Source organism: Prionailurus bengalensis, chromosome D1 (assembly GCF_016509475.1).
Source record: "Prionailurus bengalensis isolate Pbe53 chromosome D1, Fcat_Pben_1.1_paternal_pri, whole genome shotgun sequence".
Lineage (NCBI taxonomy): Eukaryota > Metazoa > Chordata > Mammalia > Carnivora > Felidae > Prionailurus > Prionailurus bengalensis.
The window spans coordinates 89,980,984-90,005,491 of NC_057346.1; the positions used below are offsets into that span (position 1 = coordinate 89,980,984).

Consider the following 24,508-nt stretch of genomic DNA (forward strand, 5'->3'; position numbering starts at 1 on the left):
TGACAGATTCCCAGTTGTGAAATGAGCCTCCAAATAAAGTCATCACAGGGATGACAACAAGGTGAATGAGAGTAAGTCAGGATGTAGGGCATAAAGCAGCCCAGAATGAAACGTTTTGGACTGATTTTGTGAGTAGTGAAAAGGAGCCTCAGCTTGGTTTTTATATGGCGCCAACTGCATAAATTGGGGGCATAACTGTTGGATTAAGAGAGGCATGTGGCACTGGATCAAAAAAGGTGTGAATGAGGGGCACCTGGGTGGCTCAGGAGAAGTAGGTTAAGCATCCCCACTTTGGCTCAGGTCATGATCTCGCAGTTCGTGAGTTCGAGCCCCGCGTTGAGCTGTGTGCTGACAGCTCGGAGCCTGGAGCCTGCTGGGATTCCACATCTCCCTCTCTCTCTCTCTCTCTCTGTCCCTCCCTGGCTTGTGCTCACTTGCTCTCGCTCTTGCTCTCTCAAAAATAAATAATAAAAATTAGGAAAAAAAAAGGTGTGAATGAAGGACACAAGGTATATGTTGAATCACTACAGATGTTAGTCACTGTATTCATTGTTATTTTGTAACAGGCAGAAAAGGTCTTAGGCATTTTACCAAACAACATATTCTGGCATTTAGAATATAATTGTAAAATAAAATTTAAGACAGCCATTTGAAAAAATATTATGGAATTTATATTTCAGCCACTGTTGAAAATTCTGGTCAAGCTTATGCCAGAAGGGTAGGCCCTTCTAGAAGAAAACCTAGGGCAGTCCTGTGGACTTTCCAGGACTGCTGCTGACTCACTGAGCTTACTGCTTAGCTAGCAGTCTTGCCTTGGCCTGGTACAGCCTAGCCACAGAATACACCAGCCAACGGAAGAGCCAAGGTATAATCCAGGAGGCAGGTATTGTCTGAGCCTACCTGACAGAAAATGTAAGAGACTATTGGACAGTTATCTGCTTCACTCACCCAAGGTTCTTGATTAATTTTCATCCGTGTGTGAAAAGGATAAAATAGGTCTTGTTCTTTTCATTTTATCCTCCCCAGAATTAAGAAAGTGTGTGCCTAAGTAAGTTTCTAGCTAGGAAGAGAGCAGTTTATATTCATCATTTCACTTAATTCTTATATCAGCATCCATTATCTTTGTTTTACAGATGGGATATTGAGATACAGAGAACTGCAGAGATGCTGAGCCAGTATCATTTAGTTAGTAGAAAATGGAGCCAGGATTCAGATTTAAGTCCATCTTGTCCCAGTTGCCTGTGTGTTTTCCCTGCTGCATGCTGTATGCCAAGTGTCCCATTTGTTTATGTGGGGAAAATGAAGAGAATCAGTGTCCTAGACGGCTTTGCACTCCTAAGATCTTTTATAGTGTCGAGGTGCTCACTTTGTATCTTAAACAAAAAATTCAACCAGAGTTAACTCAAGGGATCAATGACCTAACTCTGTCCCAAATTCTCTGCAAATCGGACCCCCACATTTTTCTGTGTGTTGATTAGGTTGATTTTTCAAAAGTAAACATTTAATTTTTAGAGATATCTCTTTTATTTTCATTTCAAATAATGAATTTAGTCCCTCCCCTGCCTTAACCGCCCTCTAAGCACGTCAGCTGCTCAGCTGAGCTGTGCTTGTTAACTCTGATGGAATTACTCCTAGGGATGCAAAACCGACAAGGCCTAAGGACCAGGCTGTGGACAGAATAAGCTGTTAAAGACAAAAAGTAGCATTCAGCTGGCTAGGGCTTTTACAAAGAGCTGTTCTCATCTAATAGCCTCTTGTTCCAGCTAATCTGGTAATTTATTGATCAGAGCAAATCCCCAGTACCTCTCTTTCACTCAGCAGAGGAATTCTTTTCTTCCTTTTGCATGTTCTAGATTTTTTTTTTTTAATCATCTGCATTTGGATTTGGCCAAAAGATTCTTCCCTGCAACATTTTATTAGAAATTTTCGAACATATCGCAGAATTGAAAGGATTTTACAGATTACACCCTATACTTCCACCTAGATTCTACCATTAACATTTTTTAATTAACATTTTAATATACCTGAATCATGATATATACATAGCCATCTTTCCAGTCTTCCAATCTTCAATGCACCTTATTTTTTGATGCATTTAAAATCAAATTGCAGCTTCTGATTCTGAACAAGATAAACATATTTCACTTTATTCCACTAATCACAGCAAAAATTCCCGAACAAAATATTTAGATTACCTACCAGAAGACTCTTAAAAGTGTGGAGAAAAGATGGTCCTGACTTGGGATCTTGGGATCTTGGGATTTGAGGAACTACATGGCAGCGAGTTTTCTGGGATTTTTCTTGCTTCCGTATATCCTGGCCTGGGTGCCCTGCAAACTGGAAATCCTAGTGAGCACAGACAAAAAGAAAATCTCCAAGAAAAGCCTGCTGTCTTTAGTTAGAGGACTAGGAAAAAGGGCACTTCGGCTATAGAGAAAGCTTTTGACCATCTTACATATTCTGAAAACACACACCATGAATAATGCTGCACCCCTTCCCAGCCCCAGATGGCACTGCAGTAGTGAAAACCTATTTTTTATCCTCCCCTGCTTTTCCCTGGAGCCTCTAGGTGAAAGACTGGCTTCTGTCATCACCCCTGCCTCTCTCAGTAGTCAGTGGTGCCCATCTCCCATGGAGCCTGTGGGTAGAACTCTTACTTACACCCCTGCCCTGCAGCATCAGGAAGGAAGTAGTATCCCTCCCCTATGGAGACTGTAGATGGAGTTCTAACTCCTCCCTCCCCACCCCTACACTAACTAGACAATATACCTCCCTAATGGGGTCAGCGCGTAGAACCTCATCTTCCACTCTTACCCGGTAGTAATGAATTGGTGCCCCTGCTCCAGCTAGCACTGTGCTGACTATAGCCTGGAGTTTTGTCATGTAGTGGGGCAGACCAGAATAGCACTGCAGAATCTTTTAAACTAAATTGATGTTTGAACCGTAGTCCACAGACCTGATCTAGGACATGTGTTCTGATTCTTCTTTTTTTTAAAAACCATAATTTATTTTTATTTTTATTTTATTTATTTATTTATTTTTTTAATTTTTTTTTCAACGTTTTTTATTTATTTTTGGGACAGAGCGAGACAGAGCATGAACAGGGGAGGGGCAGAGAGAGAGGGAGACACAGAATCGGAAACAGGCTCCAGGCTCTGGGCCATCAGCCCAGAGCCCGACGCGGGGCTCGAACCCACGGACCGTGAGATCGTGACCTGGCTGAAGTCGGACGCTTAACCGACTGCGCCACCCAGGCGCCCCAATTTTATTTATTTTTAAATTCAAGCATAGCTGATGTACAATGTTACATTAATGTAAGAGGACATATGTTTTGAATTTAAATAGGTTGACGTCTTGCTAGAATAGAAGATTTAAATAGGAATCAGATTCTTAAATACTCAAATGTTCAGGATACAGTCCAAAATCACTCATACCAAGAACCAATAAATCTTAATTCTGAGAAAAGGCCACAACCAAGATGACACAGATTTTAGAATTATCAAAGGATTTTAAAGCCACTATTTAATGAAAATTACTCAGTGAGCAATGAACACATGCTCTGGAAACAAATGAAAACTAAAAAATCTCAGCAAAGATATAAAAGATATAAAGAAGGACCAAATGAAAATTTTAGAACTGGAAAATACAGTAACTGACATAAAGCATTCACTGGATTGGCTCAGTAGCAAATTGGAGATAAGAGAGGAAAGAATTGATGAATTTGAAGATATAGATCCAATCTGAACAACCAAGAAAAAAAGAAAACTAAAACTGAGTCCCAAGGACCTGTGGGACAATAAAAAAGACCTAATATACACGTCACCCACGTCCAGGAGGTGAGCAAAAAGAATGTGGGGCTGAAAAAAAAATTGAAGAAATAATGGCTCAAAACTTTTAAAATTTGGTTGAAAGACATAAACCTAGAGATTTAAGAAGTTGAATGAACCCAGGCAAGATAAATCTAAGAAATTCATACCCAGACACATTAAAATCAAACTAATGAAGGACAAAAAAAAATCTCGAAAGCAAAGTAGCTACAGAGAAATGACACATTAGCTATGGGGAACAATAATTTGAATGAATGTGGTGTATATAAGATAATTTGTTCTGTATCTATCGAAGTGATTATATGGGTGTTTTAAATTATTTTATTGTAATGGCTGATTATATTGATTAATTTTATAATATTAAATCAACCTTGCATTTCTGAGATAAACTCCCTCTTGGCCATTATGTATTTATTATCTGGGTTCAATTAAAATTTTTATGTTTGTGTTCAATGAGGGATATTCATCTGTAGTTTGATACTTTTATAACATCGTTGTCAGGCTTACATATTAGGGTTAGCTGGCCTCAGAAAACAAGCTGAGAAGTGTCCCCTCCTCATCTTCTGAAAGTTTGTGTGTGATTAATGTTATTTCTCCCTTAAATATTTGGTAGTGTTTACTAGCAAGATCATCTACCCTGGAACTTCTTAATGTAAAGGTTTTTGATAACCAATTTAATTTCTTTAATATAGAGCTATTTTGGTTTCATGTTTATTTAAATTTAATTTGTGTTGTATTTAAGTTGTGTTTGTTTAAATTTGTGCTGTAATTTTCACAGAATTTTTTGTTTTCATTTAAGTGGTAGTTTTTACTGTGAAGTTGTTCATGGTGTTTTCTTGTTATTTTTTTAACTACAGCATCTAGAATGATAACCTATCTTTCATTATTGATAACTTGTGATTTTTCACTTTTTTTTATTGAGCAGTCTAATTGCTATTTTATTAATTTGGTTAGTGTTAAAGAACTTTTTGATTTGCTAATTTTATTCTTTCCTATTTTGTTTATATCCATTTTTATTTCCTTTTTTTCTGCTTAGTTTGAGTTTACTCGTTCTTTTTTCTAGCTTTATGAATCATTGATTTTACTACCTTTTAAAGTCAGTTTTCAAACCTGTACATTTCTCTCTAAGCACTGCTTTAGTTGAATCCTAAACTTTGGCTGTGTTCTATTTTCAGTATCATTCAGTTTGAAATATTTTTCATTTACCATGTGATATCTTTTCTTTACTCACTGATTATTTATAAGTGTCTTGTTTAGTTTCCAAATACTAGGGATTTTCCTACATGTCATATACTGTTATTCATTCCTAACTTTTTCCATTGTGATGATCAGAGAACATGTTCTGAATGATTTCAAGCTTTTAAGATTTATTGAGACGTATTTTGTGGCCCAGCATATGGTCTATCTTGGTAAATGCATATGTGCACCTGTTTTGTAGTTTGTGGTTGTGGTGTTCTATTAAATATCACTTAGTGCTCAAATAATTTATGTTTTTACGGATTTTTGTGTCCAGTTCTATCAACTGCTGAGAAGGGTTAAATTTCTAAGGATGATTAAGGAATTATTTATTTCTCTTTTTAACTCTATCAATTTCTTGAGATATTTTGGAAGTCTCTTCAAGAAAATACATGCTTATGATTGTTATATCTTTCTGATGAACTGACCCTTTAATCATTATAAAAAGTCCCTCTTTTTCTCTGACAATACTCTTTGTATTCATGTGTATTTTATCTAACATTAGTAGAGCTGACCCAGTCTTGTACTTACTGTTTTACATGGTATGTTTCTATCCATTTGTTTTTGGTCTATCTTTTGTTAAAAGTGTGTTTCTCTTAGGCAGCTTATGGCTGGGTCTTACTTATTCTTTCATCTTCCGGATAATCTCTGCCTTTTAATTGAAGTATGCAGCCCATTAACATTTAATGTTATTACTAACCTGGTTGAATTTAGATCAGCCATGATTTGTTTTCTGTTTATCCCTCTATTTCTATTCCTCTTGTCTTTTCCTGTCTTCTTTTGGATTTTTGAATTCACTGTTAATTGAATTCCATTTTAATATATTTTTTGGGCTTTTAGCTCTGTTACTTTATTCTTATTTTGTAGTGGTTTCAATGGGGATTGTAACATATATATTGTGATGTATGTAATATATGTTATATATATGTATAGATCCTTACATTTTCTGTCTACTTATAATTAATATAGTACCACTTCTTATAAAATGTAGATACCTTGAAACTATATAGGCCAATTCTCTTTTTATGTCCTTTATGTTATAGTTGTCATATGTAAAAAATCTACATTATAAACACTACAAGGAAGTTATAATTTTATATCAAACAGTCACATGCTTCTAAAGAAGTTAAGGAAAACAGGGGTTCCTCGGTGGCTCAATCGGTTGGGTGCCCAGCACTTGATTTCAGCTCAGGTCATGATTCCGGGATTATGGGATCAAGCCCCACGTTGGATTCTGCTCTGAGCCTGGAGCCTGCTTGGGATTCTGTCTCACTCTCCCTTTGCCCCTCTCCCCCACTCACACGTTCTCTCTTTCCCAAAATAAATAAAATTCTTTTTTTAAGTTAAGGACAATAAAATCATAATTTTGTATCTGTATATATCTAGTTTTTAAGCAGGTTTGTGATAATAGTTGTGTAACTGTGAATTTAAAATTATTGAATATACACTTAAAACAGGTAATTTTATGGTATGATAAATTATACCTCAATGAAGCTGTTAAGAACAAAAATTGTAAATATTCTACCTGCTCAAGTGCCATTTGCCTTTGATTTATGAAGATTATTTAAAAACCCATCCATTAACACAGTGTGCCTGTTTTAAGAAATCTTCAGTAGGATCAATTTGATTAGGCCAAGTAGAATCACAGAGCTTCTGGTTGAGGAAGTCCAGAGATGACAAGGTTTTCTAGTGGCATTTCTTTTTAAAAATGCATTTCTAATAAATCTTTTTGGGTCCTCTTATAGAATATAGGGTACGGGAGGAATTTCAGTACCACTCCCATAGGTCTAATGGGAGGTGCTCTTTCCCCTCTTCAAATAACTAACTAAATAAAGTTGTTTCCTTCTTAATCACTATAGAATATTAAAAACTTACAGACAGAGCAGAAAGTAAATGCACTAAATTGGTAGTTATCATTGGGCATTTTTTCCTTTTTTCTTCTTTTTTTGGTATATGTTTTTTCCCCCAGCTTTATTGAGATAAATAGACATATATGTAAGTTTCAGGTGTACGAGTGTCATGATTTAATACATACATATATTGCAAAATGGTTGTTACCACAATAAAGTTGGTTAACCTATTCATCCCCTCATGCTCTTTTTTCTTAACATTATATGTTAAATTTCCTCATATTATTAGAAATTCTTCATAAGCATAATGTTTGAATCTCAATGTGACAAACTTTCCTTAATCTTAGGTTACTTCTGACTTCTGACTACCATTTATTACATTACAGGGCATAAGTCATAAGTAATTACTGAGTCAAAAGTATGGGCATTTTTTAGGCTTTTGTACCTATTTGTAAACTGTCCATAGAACAGTTACATCAGTGCAGATTTTCATCATCAGTTTTGACAGTCTCTCGTTTTTTGCCTGAATTTTATCAACTTCTTTGCCAAAGTCAAGTACTTTTCAAGTATTTTTATTTGCACGTCGTGAGTACTTCCATCTCTTGTCTAGTTGGGAGAGAGGGGTACTGAGCTACGTGAGATAATTTTAGAAAAAGTTCCAATGAGCAAATAATTAAAAGTGATACGTGCATACCCTAAACATTTATTTTAAGCTTGAAATACATATCTGTATATTTCTTTGATTTTGAGTCAGGTTCTTTTCTTTAAGAATATGGGTTTGCCACGTGGAGTGGAGCATCATGTTCCTGGCATAAACCACATCCATACTGCACTGTTTATAAGGCCCAATTCCAGGATAACATTTGAAGCAAACTGAATGTAGAACCCTAGACTTGTGTATTTTATTTTTTCTAATATTTTGCATGTGTCTCACCTACACCGGAGTTGACAGCAGTTTTTAAGTAACTCCTCTTCATTCAACTTAGTTTTCATGGAAGCAGCAGTACCCTCCTTCATTCACTTTTTGCTATTTAGTAAGATGTGCTGTCCTAATTACAAGTTCAGCTGACATAAACAGGCTTAGCAACAAACTTGCTTGATGCTTGGTGAACATACATTTCCTCTGGTGGAAGGAGAAACAAGAGGTCGTAGGTACTAGAAAGTAACTGACCAGCCAAGAACATACAGGATATTTGATGGAGGGATTGGAAAGCACTGCTTAATCTAACAGGTCATTTAAAGAGAAGCTGTTGTTTTGCAGGCTTTCACTTCTAATACTCTCTGACACCAAAATTCACTCGCAATGGGGGTAGAAATTAATCTTAATTCCTACTTACATCTTGCCTTCCCTCCTTCCCATTCTTGAATAATTATTACACGCCTTGTGCTGTGTTAGGTGCAACGAATAAAGAGATTAACAACACACAGTTTCTGTTCTCAAGGAGTTAAAATCCAAAGAGGGAACTACTGTATGGTACTGTCACTGTTGGTTTTCTGCTAGAACCAGCCCAGAAGTATGAGCCATGGAAATATGGAGGACAGAGTAGGATTACCTCGCCCAATCTGTCCGTGAGGGAAAATTTCCAAGTGAGGCTTGATCTGACAGGATGGATAGGAATTAGGCTTTCATAATAGGAGGGACTAGCATGCACACTCTTACAAGGAAGATTTGCAGACTTCTGGATGTCTGCTGACCTATTCAAAATTGCCCTACGTGTGTGTGTGTGTGTGTTTGTTCTTTCATTTATTCATTCCTTCAACAGTTGAAACGCTCACCCTAGTCTTTCTCCATGCTTTGTGAGAGTGATTATTGCTTCTGAAAAGCCACATATCGATAAGCAGAAATGAATGAATGTAAAAGCACTGTCTTATGCCCCATCTTCTCTGTCCTTTCCCACTCTCCCTAGAGACGTTATTAATCAATTCAGGGAAAGTACAATAATGGGCACCATTTGTCGAACACTTATAATGTACCAGACACTTACTCAGTGTTCTACATGTTTTCTCATTTATTTTAACCCGTATTGCCACCCTGTGAGGTAAGAATTAGGATCCCTATGTGTAGAGCAGGGAACTGAACCTTGGGGAGTTTAGGCAAATTGCCAAAAGCTTCACTGTTGGAATTGACGGACCCGAATTTGAGACCATGTTTCTCTAAGTCAGAGACCCCATCTCTTAACTGCTGCGCCAAGATACAGGATTGTGAGGAGGACTGACTCTAAATCATGGGAGAGAGTTTGGCTACTTTTTTCCAACAGATTCTCCTAGACAACTACTTTGAACATCCAAAGATAATGGAAAAATTGTATTGAGGTTTAATTAAGTCATTGATAGTTATGTAACTCATATTCAATTTAAATTCTATGAAGTTTTGTCTTACTAGATTATAGTTCCCATAAGACCTGCTAGTCGATCAAAATGCAAAGAAAGCTTCCAACACCCCTATGCCCTCCTTCCACCGCTCGCCCCACTTCTCTTGTTGGAGTGTGGATGATTAGTGCCCTGACCAAGACTGCAAGTCCTTAGCAGTCTGCTAAAAATGCCCTCCTTCTCCAACCTCCAGTGTATCATCTGATTTAAATCACCTTTCTGGCTACAGCTGTCCTTTTAGGCTTGTGCCCTGGCAGTCTTCCTTGACCTCAGTCGCCCTCGCAGCCCTCTGGCCCCACCCCACCGCCACCTCCCCTGCCTGGAACACACACAAACACGTCCCCGTTCTCTAGTTTCATTAAACTCAAAATTCCTTAAAAATACTTTTTTTTTTTTTTTTTTAAATTGCTATGCCTTTGCTCTTACTAGTCTGGTGCCCTTCCCACTCACCCTCTGTTGTCAACTTGGGAAAATCCTGCTTATCCTTCAAGGGCCAGTATAAATGTCACCTTCTCTGTGAAGCCCTCCCTTCCCCCTTCCCCAGAAGAGGCAGTGTTTGTCACTTCCCTTCTGACTCTTAAAGCAGTCTGTCTATTTCTTTGGTAGAGCCCTCTACACAGTCATTTTCTGTCTCTTTTTGTCTGTTTCCCCTGCTCCTGAATGGGAGCTCCTAGGTTAGATCATTATTTATCTTTCACCCTCAGTGCCCACATGGAGTAATTTCTTAATGATCATACTGAATCGTTACTGATATTGATACTAACCTTTATTAAGTGCATCCTATATCTTAGGCACTGTGCTTGATGTTTATACATAAATATTTCCCTGTTTAATCCTCATACTCCTTGTATACTGTATTACGCCTTGTTTTACAAAGTAGGAAACTGAAGTTCAGTGAGGCAAAATAACTTGACCAGGGTGACACAAGTGGATGGAGTAAAGATTTGAGAGTGTCTGACTCCAGAGTTCATTCCTTTATACCGACAGAAACAGTCAATCTGATACGTTCCCTGGGGACTTACCAACAACAAGGAGATAGATTCTCTATTGAGACCAACCCTGAATGGCTAAAGAGAAGCATGTAAAATACCCTGTAACCAAAAGGATGAGTGAGGTCCCTTGGAAAAGGCTTGAGAGTCATTTGAAAAATTTTGTTTATTCGCAAGAAGAGGCTCAAAAGACTCTGTTCTGATCACTGGTAAAATTAGGTTCAGAAAATCCAGTACCCGGACAAAAAACCCTCACACACTGTTTTTGCAGACAGGGATGAGAAAAAGAGAAAAGCCGATGTTGGGCTGAAGGATGTTGTGGATCATCAAATGCCAGAGCTACCCTTTTACAAAGGAGAAGACCAAAGGTCCAGATTCATTAATTAAGTTGCCCAAGGGCACATAGCTAATAAATAACAGAGCTGGGCCTAGAATCCCCATTTTTTGAGTCCCAGTTCAGTGCCCTTTCTACCATAGTGTGCTCTATATTAGAGTTGCTATGTATGTTTGGAGAAAAAATGCTGGACCAAGGCAGAAATGAGTCTTTGAAGGAAACAGCTTGATGCCTTTGGAGCTGGTCAGCTTTTGCCTAAGACCTGCTGCTATTTTGGGGCTCTCGGTTTGCTCAGAACTAAATACTGCCAGCCATACAAATAAAAAGGCAAGGCTATTATTTAGGCCTCCTAGGTCTGTGCATTCACTTATCTGCTTGCAAGGGCAAATTATCAGTTCATCTCTGCTGGGCAGTTCGAGCATAGGATTATATTAGCCCTTGTCTTAGCCCTTGGACATCTACTGGTATGTCTCTGTTAAAATAAATGCACAAGCCATGCTTCTGCGTTGCCAGAGGAGAGGGAAAAGAAGGAAAATAAATCTGTCTCTACCAATGCCGATTTCTAATGCTGTTTCTTTCTGTTTCTTTCAGGGTGACGAGGAAGGACCCAGGTAAGATCACATTATTGCTGCTTGTCTGTTCTCAGAAATGAAGTAGAGTGACATTTGTGGCCTTTTAATGCCCCATGAAATATGGACAGCCAAAGAACAGCACAGAAAAGGGCTCAACATCTTAAGCCGGGGCTTTGAAGATCTTATTTTGTAAGGCTCCCATCTCCCTCCCCATCTATGCCATTTCCTGCCTGTAACCTTCAGATAAAGGTAGACTTTAAAGCATGTAATGACAGTAACTTCAGAATACCTTGTTAAGAAGAGTAGGCACTATATTTGAATGGTAATTAGGCTCTCAGGTGGACTGTCTAGATAAACTTTTGCATTGTTCTTTCTTGATTGGAATTGGATTGCTTTTTTTTTGTTTTAATGGGCTCTGGATCCAATATTCTTTATTTCTGATCTATAACATCTTTGTGTCTGACTACAGACACCTATACCATGAATCCTATGATATTATGGAACTTTGTTTAGGAAAAAAAAAATCCTTTCTGCTTCTGTATCATCACATGATATTTGAAAGTGTGTTTCATTATTGCCTCAGCCTTGCAGTAAATCTGGAATTTGGTTTACTTACCTCTGCTGTCCTGCTGCTCAGATGGTGAGAACGGGCTCTCGGAAATGCTGCAGCTTGGCCATCAACACAATCAGGGGGCTTCTGTGCAAAGTGAAATACAACGTCCAGATGGGTCCCCTGTGTCACATAGGATCAACAAGGACTGTTAAGGCTAGAGATACCAGGAAGTTCATTTAGGCCACTGCTATTCAAGCTTTAGTTTTAGAAGAAGTGCCCTTGTTTTCAAATGAGCTTTTGAGTAGAATCCCAATGTACAAACCTAGGGTTCCTCAGAACTCAGTTTGAAAATCACTTATCTAGTTCAAATTTCTCATTGAAAGAAGCTAAATGACTTGTCCAAGGTACCTTACTGGAATCAGCGTCTGGTCCTTCCTTGGTTTCATTTATAAACAAACAAATAAAGTTTCTTCTTCTTTCTTTTTCTGCCCCCGTATCCTGAGCCTCTTCCTCGGTGCCATGTTACCGCACATCTTGTCTCTCCTAATGCTTTGGAACTGTGCTTCTCAGCGTAGATCTTAGCTCCTTGTCTACTGTGGCTAAAGCCACAGGCGCCCTGGCTTTAAAACTGCAGAGCCTCAGGAAATTTCTTCAAACTCCTCTTCCCAGTTGTTCTCAGGAACAGACTTCTGTGTTGTGGTTCACTTATTTCCTCCCTCCCTCCTTGCTTCCCTCTTTCCCTCCCTCTCTTTAAAAAAAAAAAATATTTTTTTTAATGTTTATTCACTTTTTGAGAGACAGAGTAGGAGCAGGGCAGGGGCAGAGAGAGAGAGAGAGAGAGGGAGACACAGAATCCTAAGCAGGCTTCAGGCTCTGTGCTGACAGCTGAGAGCCCAATGCAGGGCTTAAACTCACAAACCATGAGATTGTGACCTGAGCCGAAGTCAGATACTTAACCAACTGAGCCACCCAGGTGCCCCCCCCCACCTTTCTTTTCTTATGACCTACTATGTGTCAGGCACCGTGCTACATACTGGGTATACAGTAATAACTAAGACAGACATGGTTCCTATCTTTGTGGGAGAAACAAGCGTATAATCGGGCCCCTACACTGTGGGTGAAGTGCTATGATTAAGGGAAGTTTAGGCTGCTTTAGGAAAGCTCCTAAGTCAGTGTTGGAGGATAAGGGAAGGCTTTCCAGAAAAGGTTATATATGAACAGAGCTCTAAAAGATGAGAAGGCAGGCAAAGGAGGAGGAGGGGGTAGGGTTGTTCTAGGGAGAGAGAACAACTTGTGGGAAAGCTCTAGATAAGAGAAGTGTGGAGCAAAGAAAGCTGAATCCAGATCATTTAGGGCCTTAGAGGCCACCTATGGTATATGAGCACTAGCTTGCCAGCAGTGAGAAGGCATTAAAGAGTTGTAAATGGGAATTGACCCCGATAGATTTGCATTTTGGAAGTCCCCCCTGCATGCCTGAACTGGAAGTGGATTAACACCAGAGCCTGGGAGCCTAAATCCACATCTTCTCTAGTTATTGACCGGGTTTTTACCATTTTGCATAGACCTTCGGTTTCAACAGACTCTAAATTGTCTCCTTGGCACTCCATCTCTCCTACTGTCAAGACTAGCTCTAGCTCCTGAAAATCTGGGCCGAGTACAGCCCTGAACCTTCTTCGTCCCCAGAAAGAACATTCAGACAAGACCAAATAATGAAAACACCTTAGCAGAGGTAATGTGGCTTGGAGGAGCCTGATTAGGATGAACACACTCGTCTTGTCTTCATGGGTACATGTCAGAGGCACGTTGAGTAGAAGAATACAGGGACCTTATGAAGAGAATACCTCACTTTCAAGATACTATTTAGTGTAAGATCCTGGTTGTAGAGTTTAATTGCAGATACCCTCGTGTCATTTTGACAAGACAGTCGTGAAGCATAGTTTCTCTACGAGCAGCCACGAAGTCAAGCTGTCTCCCTAAGCGAGGCTGTCATGGATGTTAGCAGGGACTCTTTTGGACCGGGACTCAACAGAACCCTCTTGTGGTACAACGAGCACTTGAAGAACATGTTCTGATTTGGCAGAAAGAGAAAAGAGGAGTCAAATTTTCTTCTTAAACTTTAAATTTATACTCGTTGGTTCCATTCAGTTTGTGTTGAACTACCATTTGGCTCAGTTAATTCCAATTAACACTTCAGGGCGGATTGCCTTTGATCTGAAATTTCTCTCATTTATGATATACACTTCACCATCCCAATAAACCAAATTGAGTTTTGTTCCAAAGGCTCCTGTGTTGCTGACAGTATTAAATGAGAGTTTGATGTGTGAGGGAGACAGAAACGAAGTGCGGGTCTGCCTGCACAGGGGACAGAAGAGGAATGAATCGGGAGTCTCTGCATCCAGGTCTCTTGGATGGTTATACCTGTGTCTCCTTTGCTGGCATTCTTTCCGTACAGCCGCTTCCCCACTGTCTGCACGGAAGTCCAGCCTCAATCCACAGTGGCGGGAACAAAGGAGATTTCCTGTCCTGTTGAAACGTCTTCTGTTTGTAACAGAGGTCTCTCGGCTGGGGTCTCCCTGCCTTCTTCCTCCTTTCCCTTCTGACTCCCCAAGCCATTTGACGTGACATGTCTCAGTATTGTACTTTTGGTCCTGTCTGTTCCTTGCCCTGAATTGTATTGTGTAGTTGTCCTACTAATCAATAACAGTAATAATCATAGCTGTCACTTACTGAAGGTTTACTAGGTACGGTGTTTTTATATATATCCTCATTTAATCCTCACGTAAAGCCTATGATGTGGTTATTATCTCACTTGTAAAATGAGGAAATTAATGCTCAGAAGGATGAACTTGCCCTAGATCACAGAGCTAGTAAGTCGCAGAGCTAGGATTTGAATCCAGTCTGGCTTCAGGGTTCATGCCCTCCACCACCATTTGGACTATCTGCCCTCATCGGCCAGCGCACTGCCTTTCCTCCCCGAAAGCTGTGAGAGCCGGGAGGCTTCACGCCTACTCCTCGGGGGATCACCTTGCTCTTGTTCCTCTGACCTGGGAGGTCTTGACTTGCTTTGACACTGAATTGCTGGGGCCTCTGTTTTCTGCAAGCTGCCTCTCCCCTCCTTAGCCCCTGTCATCCTAAAAGGGTATTTCTTCACTTACCCGCACACAGTGCCCTTTCAGGGTCAGCAGCAAACGGGGCCCTTTCAGACTCCTCGGGGAGCAGGCGGCCAGGCCTTCCTTTGACCTGCTCCCCCCACCCCGCCCCCGCAGAATCGGCCGCATGTTGCCCCTGCATCTGGTGGTCTACTCCTCAAATCCACGTGATGGCTACATAGATGGTGAGGGTCCTTGGAGGGCGTGGAGGAACAAAAGTCCTCATGTGTACAACATGGATATTACCCATCGTGGAGTCATCTTTTAAGAGGGTGTCTTTGAAGCCCAGAGTGATTTTTTTTTTCCAAGCAAAAAAAGCAATTTACACTTTTGGCAGCAATTTTCTGTCTTCTCTGTGCTATTACGGGAGATCTTGTGTTCACTCCCTCACAGATCGGCTTCTCAGCGCCTGCTGGAGCCCGCTGAGAAGTGATATATATTCCAGGAGAGGGGGTGGCAATAGATGCTGCTGCCTTAAAGCTGTTTTGTAGTGGGAGGAAGTCAGAGAGGGAAGGACCCCGAAACTCTTGTGCTCGGAGGAAAAAGGAGCAAGATCAATATGAAATCTTGATTTGTTATTGAGATGTTCTGTGATTTTTTTCTTTCTTTTTTTTTTTTTTAACATAGAGGAAAATGGCTTTTTAATAGTAACAACCATATTTGGGACTTCTGTAGAATATTTCATCTTCAGAGCTGGCTTTTATTCAGGCAAAAAGCTCCCGCTGAGATCAGTGTGAATCTGACCCGTGCCGATTCTGTGATCAAACAGGCAGCGAGTTCTGAAGGAGTAGGAGCTCAAGGAGAGTCAGCAGACCTGCCTTCTATTCTTGGTCTGCCTGAGACTGACTGCGTGACCTTGGGCTAGTCATTCAACCTCGTTGCCTCTGTGTAGTCTGTTTTTATTTCTCTGTAAACACTAGCCTTTCTTCCCCCTGCTCTCCACCCAGTTTTTTGGGGATGTGGTTGTGTGAAGAAATACAGTCTTATATCACATATGGAGTGGAAAGAATCTGCTACTTAGAGATTCTGTAATTTAGTAGATTCTTAAAAAAATCTTCTGAATTTTGTTTCTTTAAAAATCGTCTTGGGGCTGTATACAAGGTACTCTTCCCCACCCCCCAAATAATAACTGTGTGTTCTTAGACATGACATCTCTCCTCCTGACAACTTAGTTTGTAGAGATAAAAGAGAACTAAATCAGTGATACACTTAGGTTTCTTTTGTCCTCTGATTGCAAATTCATGACTTGGTTTTTGCACTGTCTTCATTTCAGAAGACCTAGCTCGAAGCCAAAGAAAATGGCTCAGATACTTGTGACATGGGATGGAGTGATCAGGGCTGCTTATTATACAGAAGTGGGGTCCCAGCATCTAAGCTGGCCTCCTGTACAGAGAATCTCTTAACTGTCGCATTTCCCTGTCACAGAACCTGGGTTGACTTTGCTTTCCCCTGCTGATGTGGATCGTTTATCCCCTACTCTCCCAGGTGAGGGATGGAGTTCTGCTGTGCATTATGCTGCCTCTCGGTAATAGAAGCTAACGTAATTGATTTTCAGATATTTACCCATGATAGTCACTTTATCTTATTTTATGCATATTGGTATACAACCAGAGGATGCAGGCACAGCTGGAAAATTCAGCCAGGGTGCCTCTGGTTTACCTCCATCGGCCTCACACTAGAAATGGCGGCCAGGAGCAGCTGCCTGCCTTTTTGGGCTGTGCATATCGCTAGCAACAGCAAGAGCCCCAGTGGGAAGGGGCCCGGGTGTCCCTTTGCATACTGTGGTTTTACTGGGAACATTTACGTATGTTACCTCATTTATTTCTCATCAGTCCTCATAGGTGGCTAATCCATTATCCAGAGCTGCAGAGAGGTGATACCTACGTGAGGTGACACAGCTGAAAAATGGTAGAACTGGTGTTCAGACTCCAGTAGTCTGACTCGAACATGTGACTCTTAACCACTGCACCGTCACAGTGCTCGGTAAGAAGTATGTTGGATGTAGAGTAGGGTACAGCCAACGCAGAGCAGAGAGTCAGAAAAGATAACATTTGTGCTGGACTTCGAAGAATGGGTATGGGTAGGCTTTTCCAGGTGGAGAGGGTAGAAAGGCCATCCAAGCAGAGGGACCAGCATGTCTCAAGGCTCGGGGGAAAAACGCATGTGCCGTGTGAGGAATGGTGGGCCACTGCATGACCGGACTGTGGCAGGAGGTGGGCCTAACAGATGGGTGGGTTCGCCCTGCAGAGGGTCTTGTGCGCTATGCTGGGATGCCAGAAGGTTGTCCTATCGCTTTGTCCTTACTATAGAAGAAGCGGACAGACTTCTAAATCTTGCGGGTCTCTTCCTGTAGTTGTATCTCATGATTTGTTATGGGTAAATTGTTTGCTCTCTTGTGCCTCAGTTTCCCCATCAGAATAACACATCCTGTTATACTTAAAGACAAGTATGCCGTGAAGCATTGAAAGTGTGTTCTTTCGGGTTTCTTTTTTTAGATGGAAAAACAAGCAGCTAAGCTAAAGTAGCTGAAGAGGGAAATTGTTTGATTTGTGTCTTACAACCCTATTTTGACAGCTCCTGCCTTCCTCAAACTTAAAATCGGGTTTGGAAAGTAGTTATCTAGTTCCAAATTAATAGAGAAAAGGAGTACTAAAGCCCCGACATTTTCCAAATAGATTTAGGACTAAAGATATTTTTTAAAACCTTGTCAAAGAATTAAATCGATGTCACATTTGTCCCTGAGTTAGATCCGGTGCTGAAGAGTCTGGCTGGAGCCTACTTCTCTTCTTCCTTGTTTGTCTTCATAGCCATTTTGGACCAGCAATTAAACATAGTTCGTTTGAGGAAGTCACAAAACTCCAGTCTGTGTTTTAAGAATAACTAGATTGGATGTCATTGCCTGTGCCCCCCTCCTGGGGCAGCCATTGTAAAATTGTCGTTAGTGGTGTCTTTTTCATTTTAGGAGAAACCAGCCAAGCTCTAGCATCTTCTCACTTGCTCCCAGTGAGAGGCACGTAAGAGGTCAATAATTTCATTTTCCCAACAGCTTCCAAGGATCTTTCCTTTTTTTGTAGCTCCGTGTGCCTGAACTGCATTCACCTCTTTACCCAGAAACCCGCAGCATCCATGACAGATGCTGGGAGCGGAAGCTGGTGTGTTTTTGTGATTTGGTTTGTTTTTGTTTTCTTTTCTCCTTCAAAGATGATGTGAAGTTAAGAGTTAATAAGCGTAGGTCTCTTTAAACCCAGGGAGGTAGCTTCAGGACAGTAAGAGGTGGCCGAAGGCCAAGATGAAACTTGGGTACCCTAAAGGGTGAGGTCTTTGCCAAGGACCAGTGTTCATGTATGTGCCTGTTTGGACCTAGGACCTAACTATGAGTGTGTGTATGTTCATAAAAGAAATACTTCCTTAGCCACAAGCAGGGGTTTCAGGGAAGAAAAGCACCTTCTTATATAAATGTCTCATTCCCCCCACTGCTTCGCACCGCTGCCGATTGTTCCCCGTAGGTTGTGGTGTGGTTGTAAAGTGGAAAAGCATTTGTTTCCTTGGTGAGTACACGTCTCCTTCCCCTCTGGCTCCATCAGTTCTATTTAAAGGAAAGTGAGGTGGAGCATGAGGAACACAGCCCAGAGCAGGAGGGGATGTGAGAACTACGGCGAAGGTGGGAGAGAAGCATCTCTCAGCTGCCCCCCGGCTGCTAGACCCGTCTCGGTGGAGATGCAGTGGGGTGCTGTGTGGTCCCCCACACCTGAACAGGTGCTTCCACCTGAGGACCAGTGAGAGCCGCCCAGGCGGCCGGCTTTGCCTTCCACGCTTGTCCGGGACTCACAGTTCTTGGGCAGCAGGGGCGCTGCCTGCTTATGTGCCGAACGTTAAACAGGAGCCGGATCTGCATAGCGTACTCAGGCATTGAACACAGCTCTGTGAGGTAGAGTTATTCCATCCTTTTTGCAGAGGAGGAAACTGATATTCTAAGAAGTTACATGATTAAGCCATGGTCACACCGTCAGAAAGTGAGTCCATCGGGACTGGAACCCAGATCTGTCAGGCTTAAAATTCTGTGCTTTCGACCACTGCGCCATACTGCCTTTCTAAGGTGATGCAGGATTCGTATCTTCCAACGTCTTGGCTGGGAATAAGTGACAAGGCAGCAGGGATTTGGCATTTTTATCAGAAAAACTTTTCATTTTCTTTGTTGAATGGCAACAAGCAGTTTGCCTGAGATGGAAGTTGAAGCGGAGCTTGCCAGGAAACTGCCTGAGGGGGAACGAACCAGAACTTCTCTCCCCAGACAGGTAAACATGAGTTTACTCCCTGGCTTTTGTGGAACCAGCAACTGCCATCGCCTTTTCTGAAAGAGCCACTGTTCACCCAGTGGCAGGTGCAGGCCAACTGTTGTCATGGCAACGGCAGGAGAGGCGAGCAAGTTTAATTCCAGAACTGATAATTAACTCGGGGGTGGGGAGGGGGGTAAGGAGAGGAATGGGGGGATAATTGTTTCAGGAGGGAAAACTTAGCAATTACCAGCAAGCTGCGTAGATGAAAAGGCCAGACACAGATGCCCCTGGAATTCAGTGCCTATCTCCTCTGGTTAGGAAGTTTTGATAACTCGTCCCCAGCCAACCAAGACACTTTAAGGAATCAGATGAGGAAAGAGGAATGTTACATAGGCTGGGAAGAGAAATTCAGGGGGTCAGGTGAATGACTACCCTAAATGACGGCAGCCGTCTAGAAGCAATCCAGAAATGCCATCTGAACTCTGCGGGAAGAATTCGTGCTTGGGGAGAAAGCAGGGCCCATAAAGCACACCTGTTTTGAGTTTGTACTTCTATGTATGGAATGAGGGACAGCGGCTTCATAGAGAGTAAAAGGAAGACTTGTAGAGACAAGGCACTTGTTGAGGCGCTTGATCATTGTGGCTGTTAGTCTGTAAACCCTCAGAGATTGTAACATTGAAAGTAAGCTAAGCATTCCACTTGGATTATCCATCTCATTTAATCCTTACAGCCGCCTAGCGTGAAGGTGTTTGTTATTCTCCTAAAAGAATTTGAATATTCAGTACCTTGCCCAAGGTCACAGAGCTAGTAAGTCACTGTGCTGAATCCTATTTTCCTATTGATTTGTATTTATAAAATAAAACCTATATTACTCTATAGGGAAGAATCAGACTTAAGTAGATATGAACGCTTTACGGTAAAAAGGAAGATAATACTTTTTTTTAGTGGAGGTAAGGTGAGCTACAAAATAAAAATTACTGAATGAGAAATAGTGGAGAATGTCCTGTCATGCTTCTGAGATCTGTCACACTCCTAGCTCACAGATTAACCCTGTGTCTCCAGTTCTGATCGGGGAATAAGTGTGAGTCATGGTTCCTTCCTAACTTGTTATATATTTTTTAAGATTATTTTTTTTTGCAGATGTGGAGCTCGAACTCATGACCCCAAGGTCAAGAGTCACATGCTCTTCTTCAGAGGTGCCCGGGTGGCTCAGTTGGTTAAGTGTCCGACTTTGGCTTAAGTCACGATCTCACAGTTTGTGGGTTCGAGCCCTGCATCAGGCTCTGTGCTGACAGCTCAGAGCCTGGAGCCTGCTTCGGATTCTGTGTCTCCCTCTCTCTCTGCCTCTCTCCTGCTCATACTCTGTCTCTTTCTCTCAAAAATAAACAAACATAAAAAATTTTTTTAAAAAAGTCACATGCTCTTCTGACTGAGCCAGCCAGGCACCCCACTGATGTATTTTTTTTGAGAGAGAGAGTGAGAAAGACTGGGCACACACAGGTGGGGGAGGGGCAGAGGCAGAGGGAGAGATTGAGAATCTGAAGCAGGTTCCACACCCAGGGCAGGCTGACACAGGGCTTGATCTCACAACTGTGAGATCATGACCTGAGCTGAAATCAAAAGTCGGATGCTTAACCAACTGAGCCACCCAGATAGATGCCCACCTAACGATGTATTTTAGTCAAACTTCCTTGGCTTATGTATTTTTCATTGGGAAAAAATGTCATACTTTATAGCAAGACTTCCCTGTATTCTGTGAGTGTGTGTGTGTGGGAGAGAGAGGTGTGTGTGTGTGTGTGTGTGTGTGTGTGTGTGTGTGAGAGAGAGAGAGAGAGAGAGAGAGAGAGAGAGAGATGGGGGTGGGTGGAGAGGGAGAAAGGACCAGGGAGAGAAAAATTTTGCTTTAAAATGATGAGTCTCAGGGGTACCTGGCTGGCTTAGTCGGTAGAGCATGAAACTCTTAACTCAGGGTCATGAGTTTGAGCCCCACATTGGGTGTAGAGATTACTTATGAGACAACAACTAAAGTGATGAGTCTCAGTGGAAAGAGAAACCTAGCATTTATCCAGCAGTATCTTCAGAGCACCTACTTGCTTCCAGGTGTTGTCTTTGGTGCTAGGAGTGTAGTTGCCAACAAAACATTCAAGGTTCATGTCCTCAATGAGGTTATATCCTAGACTCTCAAGTAAGGATTGTGAAATGAAAGTGATATATAATTTAAAAACACATTTTAAATAACTCCATTAGCCTCTCTCCTAAAACCAATTATAGGAAGTCAAACTTGTCCAGTCCTTCTGACTGGGAGGAAAATATGCAGAAAATAGAATAAAAGTGAAGTATATGTTGATGATCACCACTTAAAACTATGAGCTTCCCCTCGATTTTCCAGAAGTTTGACAAACTCTCCTAAGTTGATGTTGCCTTTGTAAGTGAAACAATTAATATCAAAATTTGGGAGTTCGACTGACACAATAATTATGCTGGAAAATGTAATTTTGCCTGCATAATAGAGGTGGGATTATTTCAAGGAGATCTCATTAATGTGCTGCTCATCAACAAAGAGCAGTGTAACCTTTCTCTTATTAGATTAGTACAGGGTCATGATGCAAAAGGCTGTGGGAACAATTCTCAGTCTTTTGTTCTAAGAAAATAAATTAAGCACTGTCTAGAAGTCTAGATATGGAAATTGAAATCATTGAAGACAGAAAAACAGTGTGGCCACTCATACTGAAATCAACATAACCTTCTTTCCTTTCTGCGAGTTTTATTCCTTTACCCATTTGTTGAGCAGATTTTACCAAGTGTCTGCTATGACCTAGGCAGTGCTAGATGTTGGAGCTGTCGTAGAAGTCAAAATCAAAACCAGCCCTTGTTTACGTACAGTGGTCGGTCTCTCCTCCGCATTTCAGGGGCGTACATCTGCTCTGTCTGCTCATCTCTCTGCAAGCATAAAGAATCGGCAGCCTACTAAAAAACTGCATGTCATGTGCAATTGTAAATGGAAATCCCCCAGTGCAAGGCTTCCCAGATATAGTGGACTGAACACTAATTTGAATTGTTGACTTACTCTTCTAAGGTAGAGCTCCACGTCCAGTCAGTGTGGAACATGCTACCCGTTTATCCACATCTCGGAGCTCCACAAGTACCGTGCATGGTATGATGGAGTTCGAGCAGCCTTGTGATAATGAGACCTGCCTCCTTGTTTAACCCAACGTTCCCAAACTGATTGATTATAAGGCTCTTTTAACTCCTATCATAGAAATATCCCCCAGAACAGTGTTCCTCACCTGGAGGAATGCAGCTCAGTCTCCACTAGACGATGAGACCGGATGCTGACAATTGGCCACTCAAAGAGGGCAGGAGACCTAAGGCAATATATTAGGAGTGTACATCTCTCAGGCTGAAATCTCCCCCTCATTGTACTTCATGTCAAATAACTGGGATTTCTGAACTGCTTTCACTGATGTGATTTATTTCCGGTACAATTGGAAATGTAGTTACAGGGGTACAAATAATTGAAGCTGATATACATTCTTGGGAAAAAGAAACCTAGAAAGGGCCACTGGGATTTTTTTTTAATTGACATGAAAAAAGATAAAACCTGGATTTCCATAATTCCGTTAAAAATAAGACATCCATCATAACTAATTTTTTTTTTGTTCTTTTCATCTTAATGTATTTCCTTTCACTTTTTAACAACAAAAAAGTTGTGATACCGGTGTATATCAAGCACCCAGCACCTTGCCTAGAACAGAGTAGATATTGGTTAAATATTGGTCAACCTTAAATATTGGTTGAGTGAAGGAATGAGTGAATGAGACAATGATTAGGGACGTTACTAAACACAGAATAATCCAGAACAAGGTCATTTTTGTTTGTTTGCTTTAAGTCAGTGTATAAAGTGGGCCTTTCCTTTTATCACATGATGGTGCCTTTTATATCCAGTTGCAGTCATGTGCTTATCATAGTTTGGGAGCAACTAAGAAAATAACATATATAAGAGTGTTTTGCAAACTGTTAAGTGCTTCACCCAGGGAATAGTTGTATTTTGTATTTTACCAATGATTATGGAAGTGCTCAGCATTCGGTCTCAGAAATTTCCCTGATATAACCAAGCACTGATGCCAGATGGATTATACATCAGGATCACAGCGTTTTGACTTAAAGGCCCAAGAGACGTTGGCAACGGGACTAAGATGTCAGGTCTTCGGGAGAACCTCTGCCCATCCGCTTTCTCCTCAGCCTTCTAAGGGCACCCTCTCTGTCTGTATTGAGAATCAAGTGAGCATATATGTGAATGATAGTATGTGAGATGCAGATAAGAAATGAGAATGATGCTCTGTGCCCTTCAGAAGTATAAAGCGTGAAGCAAGCACAGTAGGATTGGATGGTAGAAGATGAAGTCTTTGTATAACGGTATCTGTTAAGACATAATTGTGTTTACAACTTGAGGTTCGTATGTGAGTCCTTTAAATAAACACCAGGATAAATAAATAAACATTTACCAGAAGTAATGAAGGAAACAAGAAGATTGACCTTGATTCACCACCTTTACAACTCACGGGGTATGCACAGACATCTCATTTCCTTGTACTGACAAGCCTGAGAGGTGGTTTTGCTGTCCTCACTAAATTACAGATTGAGGGGACTGAGTGAGAGTAAGTGACTTGTCCAGGGTCTCCCAGCTAGAGCTGGTAGTGGAGAGGGTCCGTGCCATTGGAAGTAAGGCCTTCTTGTTCTGTATTCTGTATCTTTGCTCTCACAGCTACTTGGGTTCAAAGGATAATTCTTGTTTTCTCCTCCCTCTCCAACGTGCTTCTGCCCTTGACTTCACCTTCTCAGCTAATGGCATCATCATGTCTCAAGGCAGTAACTTAATAATATTCAATATCTCTCTCTTCTTCACACTCCATATCCAATTAGTCAGCAAATCCTGTCAGGTTTGCTCTCAAGTATACATCAGATCCAAGGACTTCTCACTACCAGCCCACCTCCTGTTCCAACCAGATCCTTTCTCTCCAAGAGTCCCCCTGCCTTCCCCTTGTCACCATCCTTATCTGTCCTTCCCCTCTACCTCCAACTGCATCCTTCACATAGAGCCGAGAATGATCTTCTGGGATGTGAAGATCATGCAGTTTTGTCCACTCAGAGTCCTCCAGTGTGAGTTCTGTCGTGTCTGCAATTTGCCCCAGAGTAACTGGGGGAAAGGGAGCTTGTAGAGTCCCACAAGACGTGGCTCCCACCTGCCTCTCTGTCCCCACATGCCTGCCGCTCACCCCAGGCTCGCTTTAACTACACTGCATTCTTACTCTTCTTCAAACAGGTGTGACGTGTGGCATTCCTTCTGGCTT

The 24,508-nt window shown here is 41.4% G+C and overlaps 1 protein-coding gene across 2 annotated transcripts in view; it reads left to right on the forward strand.

The window, feature by feature from the left end:
* TRIM44 (tripartite motif containing 44) overlaps positions 1-24,508 on the forward strand; it is a 109,903-nt gene that overhangs the window by 44,448 nt on the left and 40,947 nt on the right. For both annotated transcript variants that reach the window (XM_043580967.1, XM_043580965.1), the window contains exon 4: positions 11,198-11,217. In XM_043580967.1, coding sequence (XP_043436902.1) covers positions 11,198-11,217 — 20 coding nt within the window. The remainder of the gene's footprint in view (positions 1-11,197; positions 11,218-24,508) is intronic.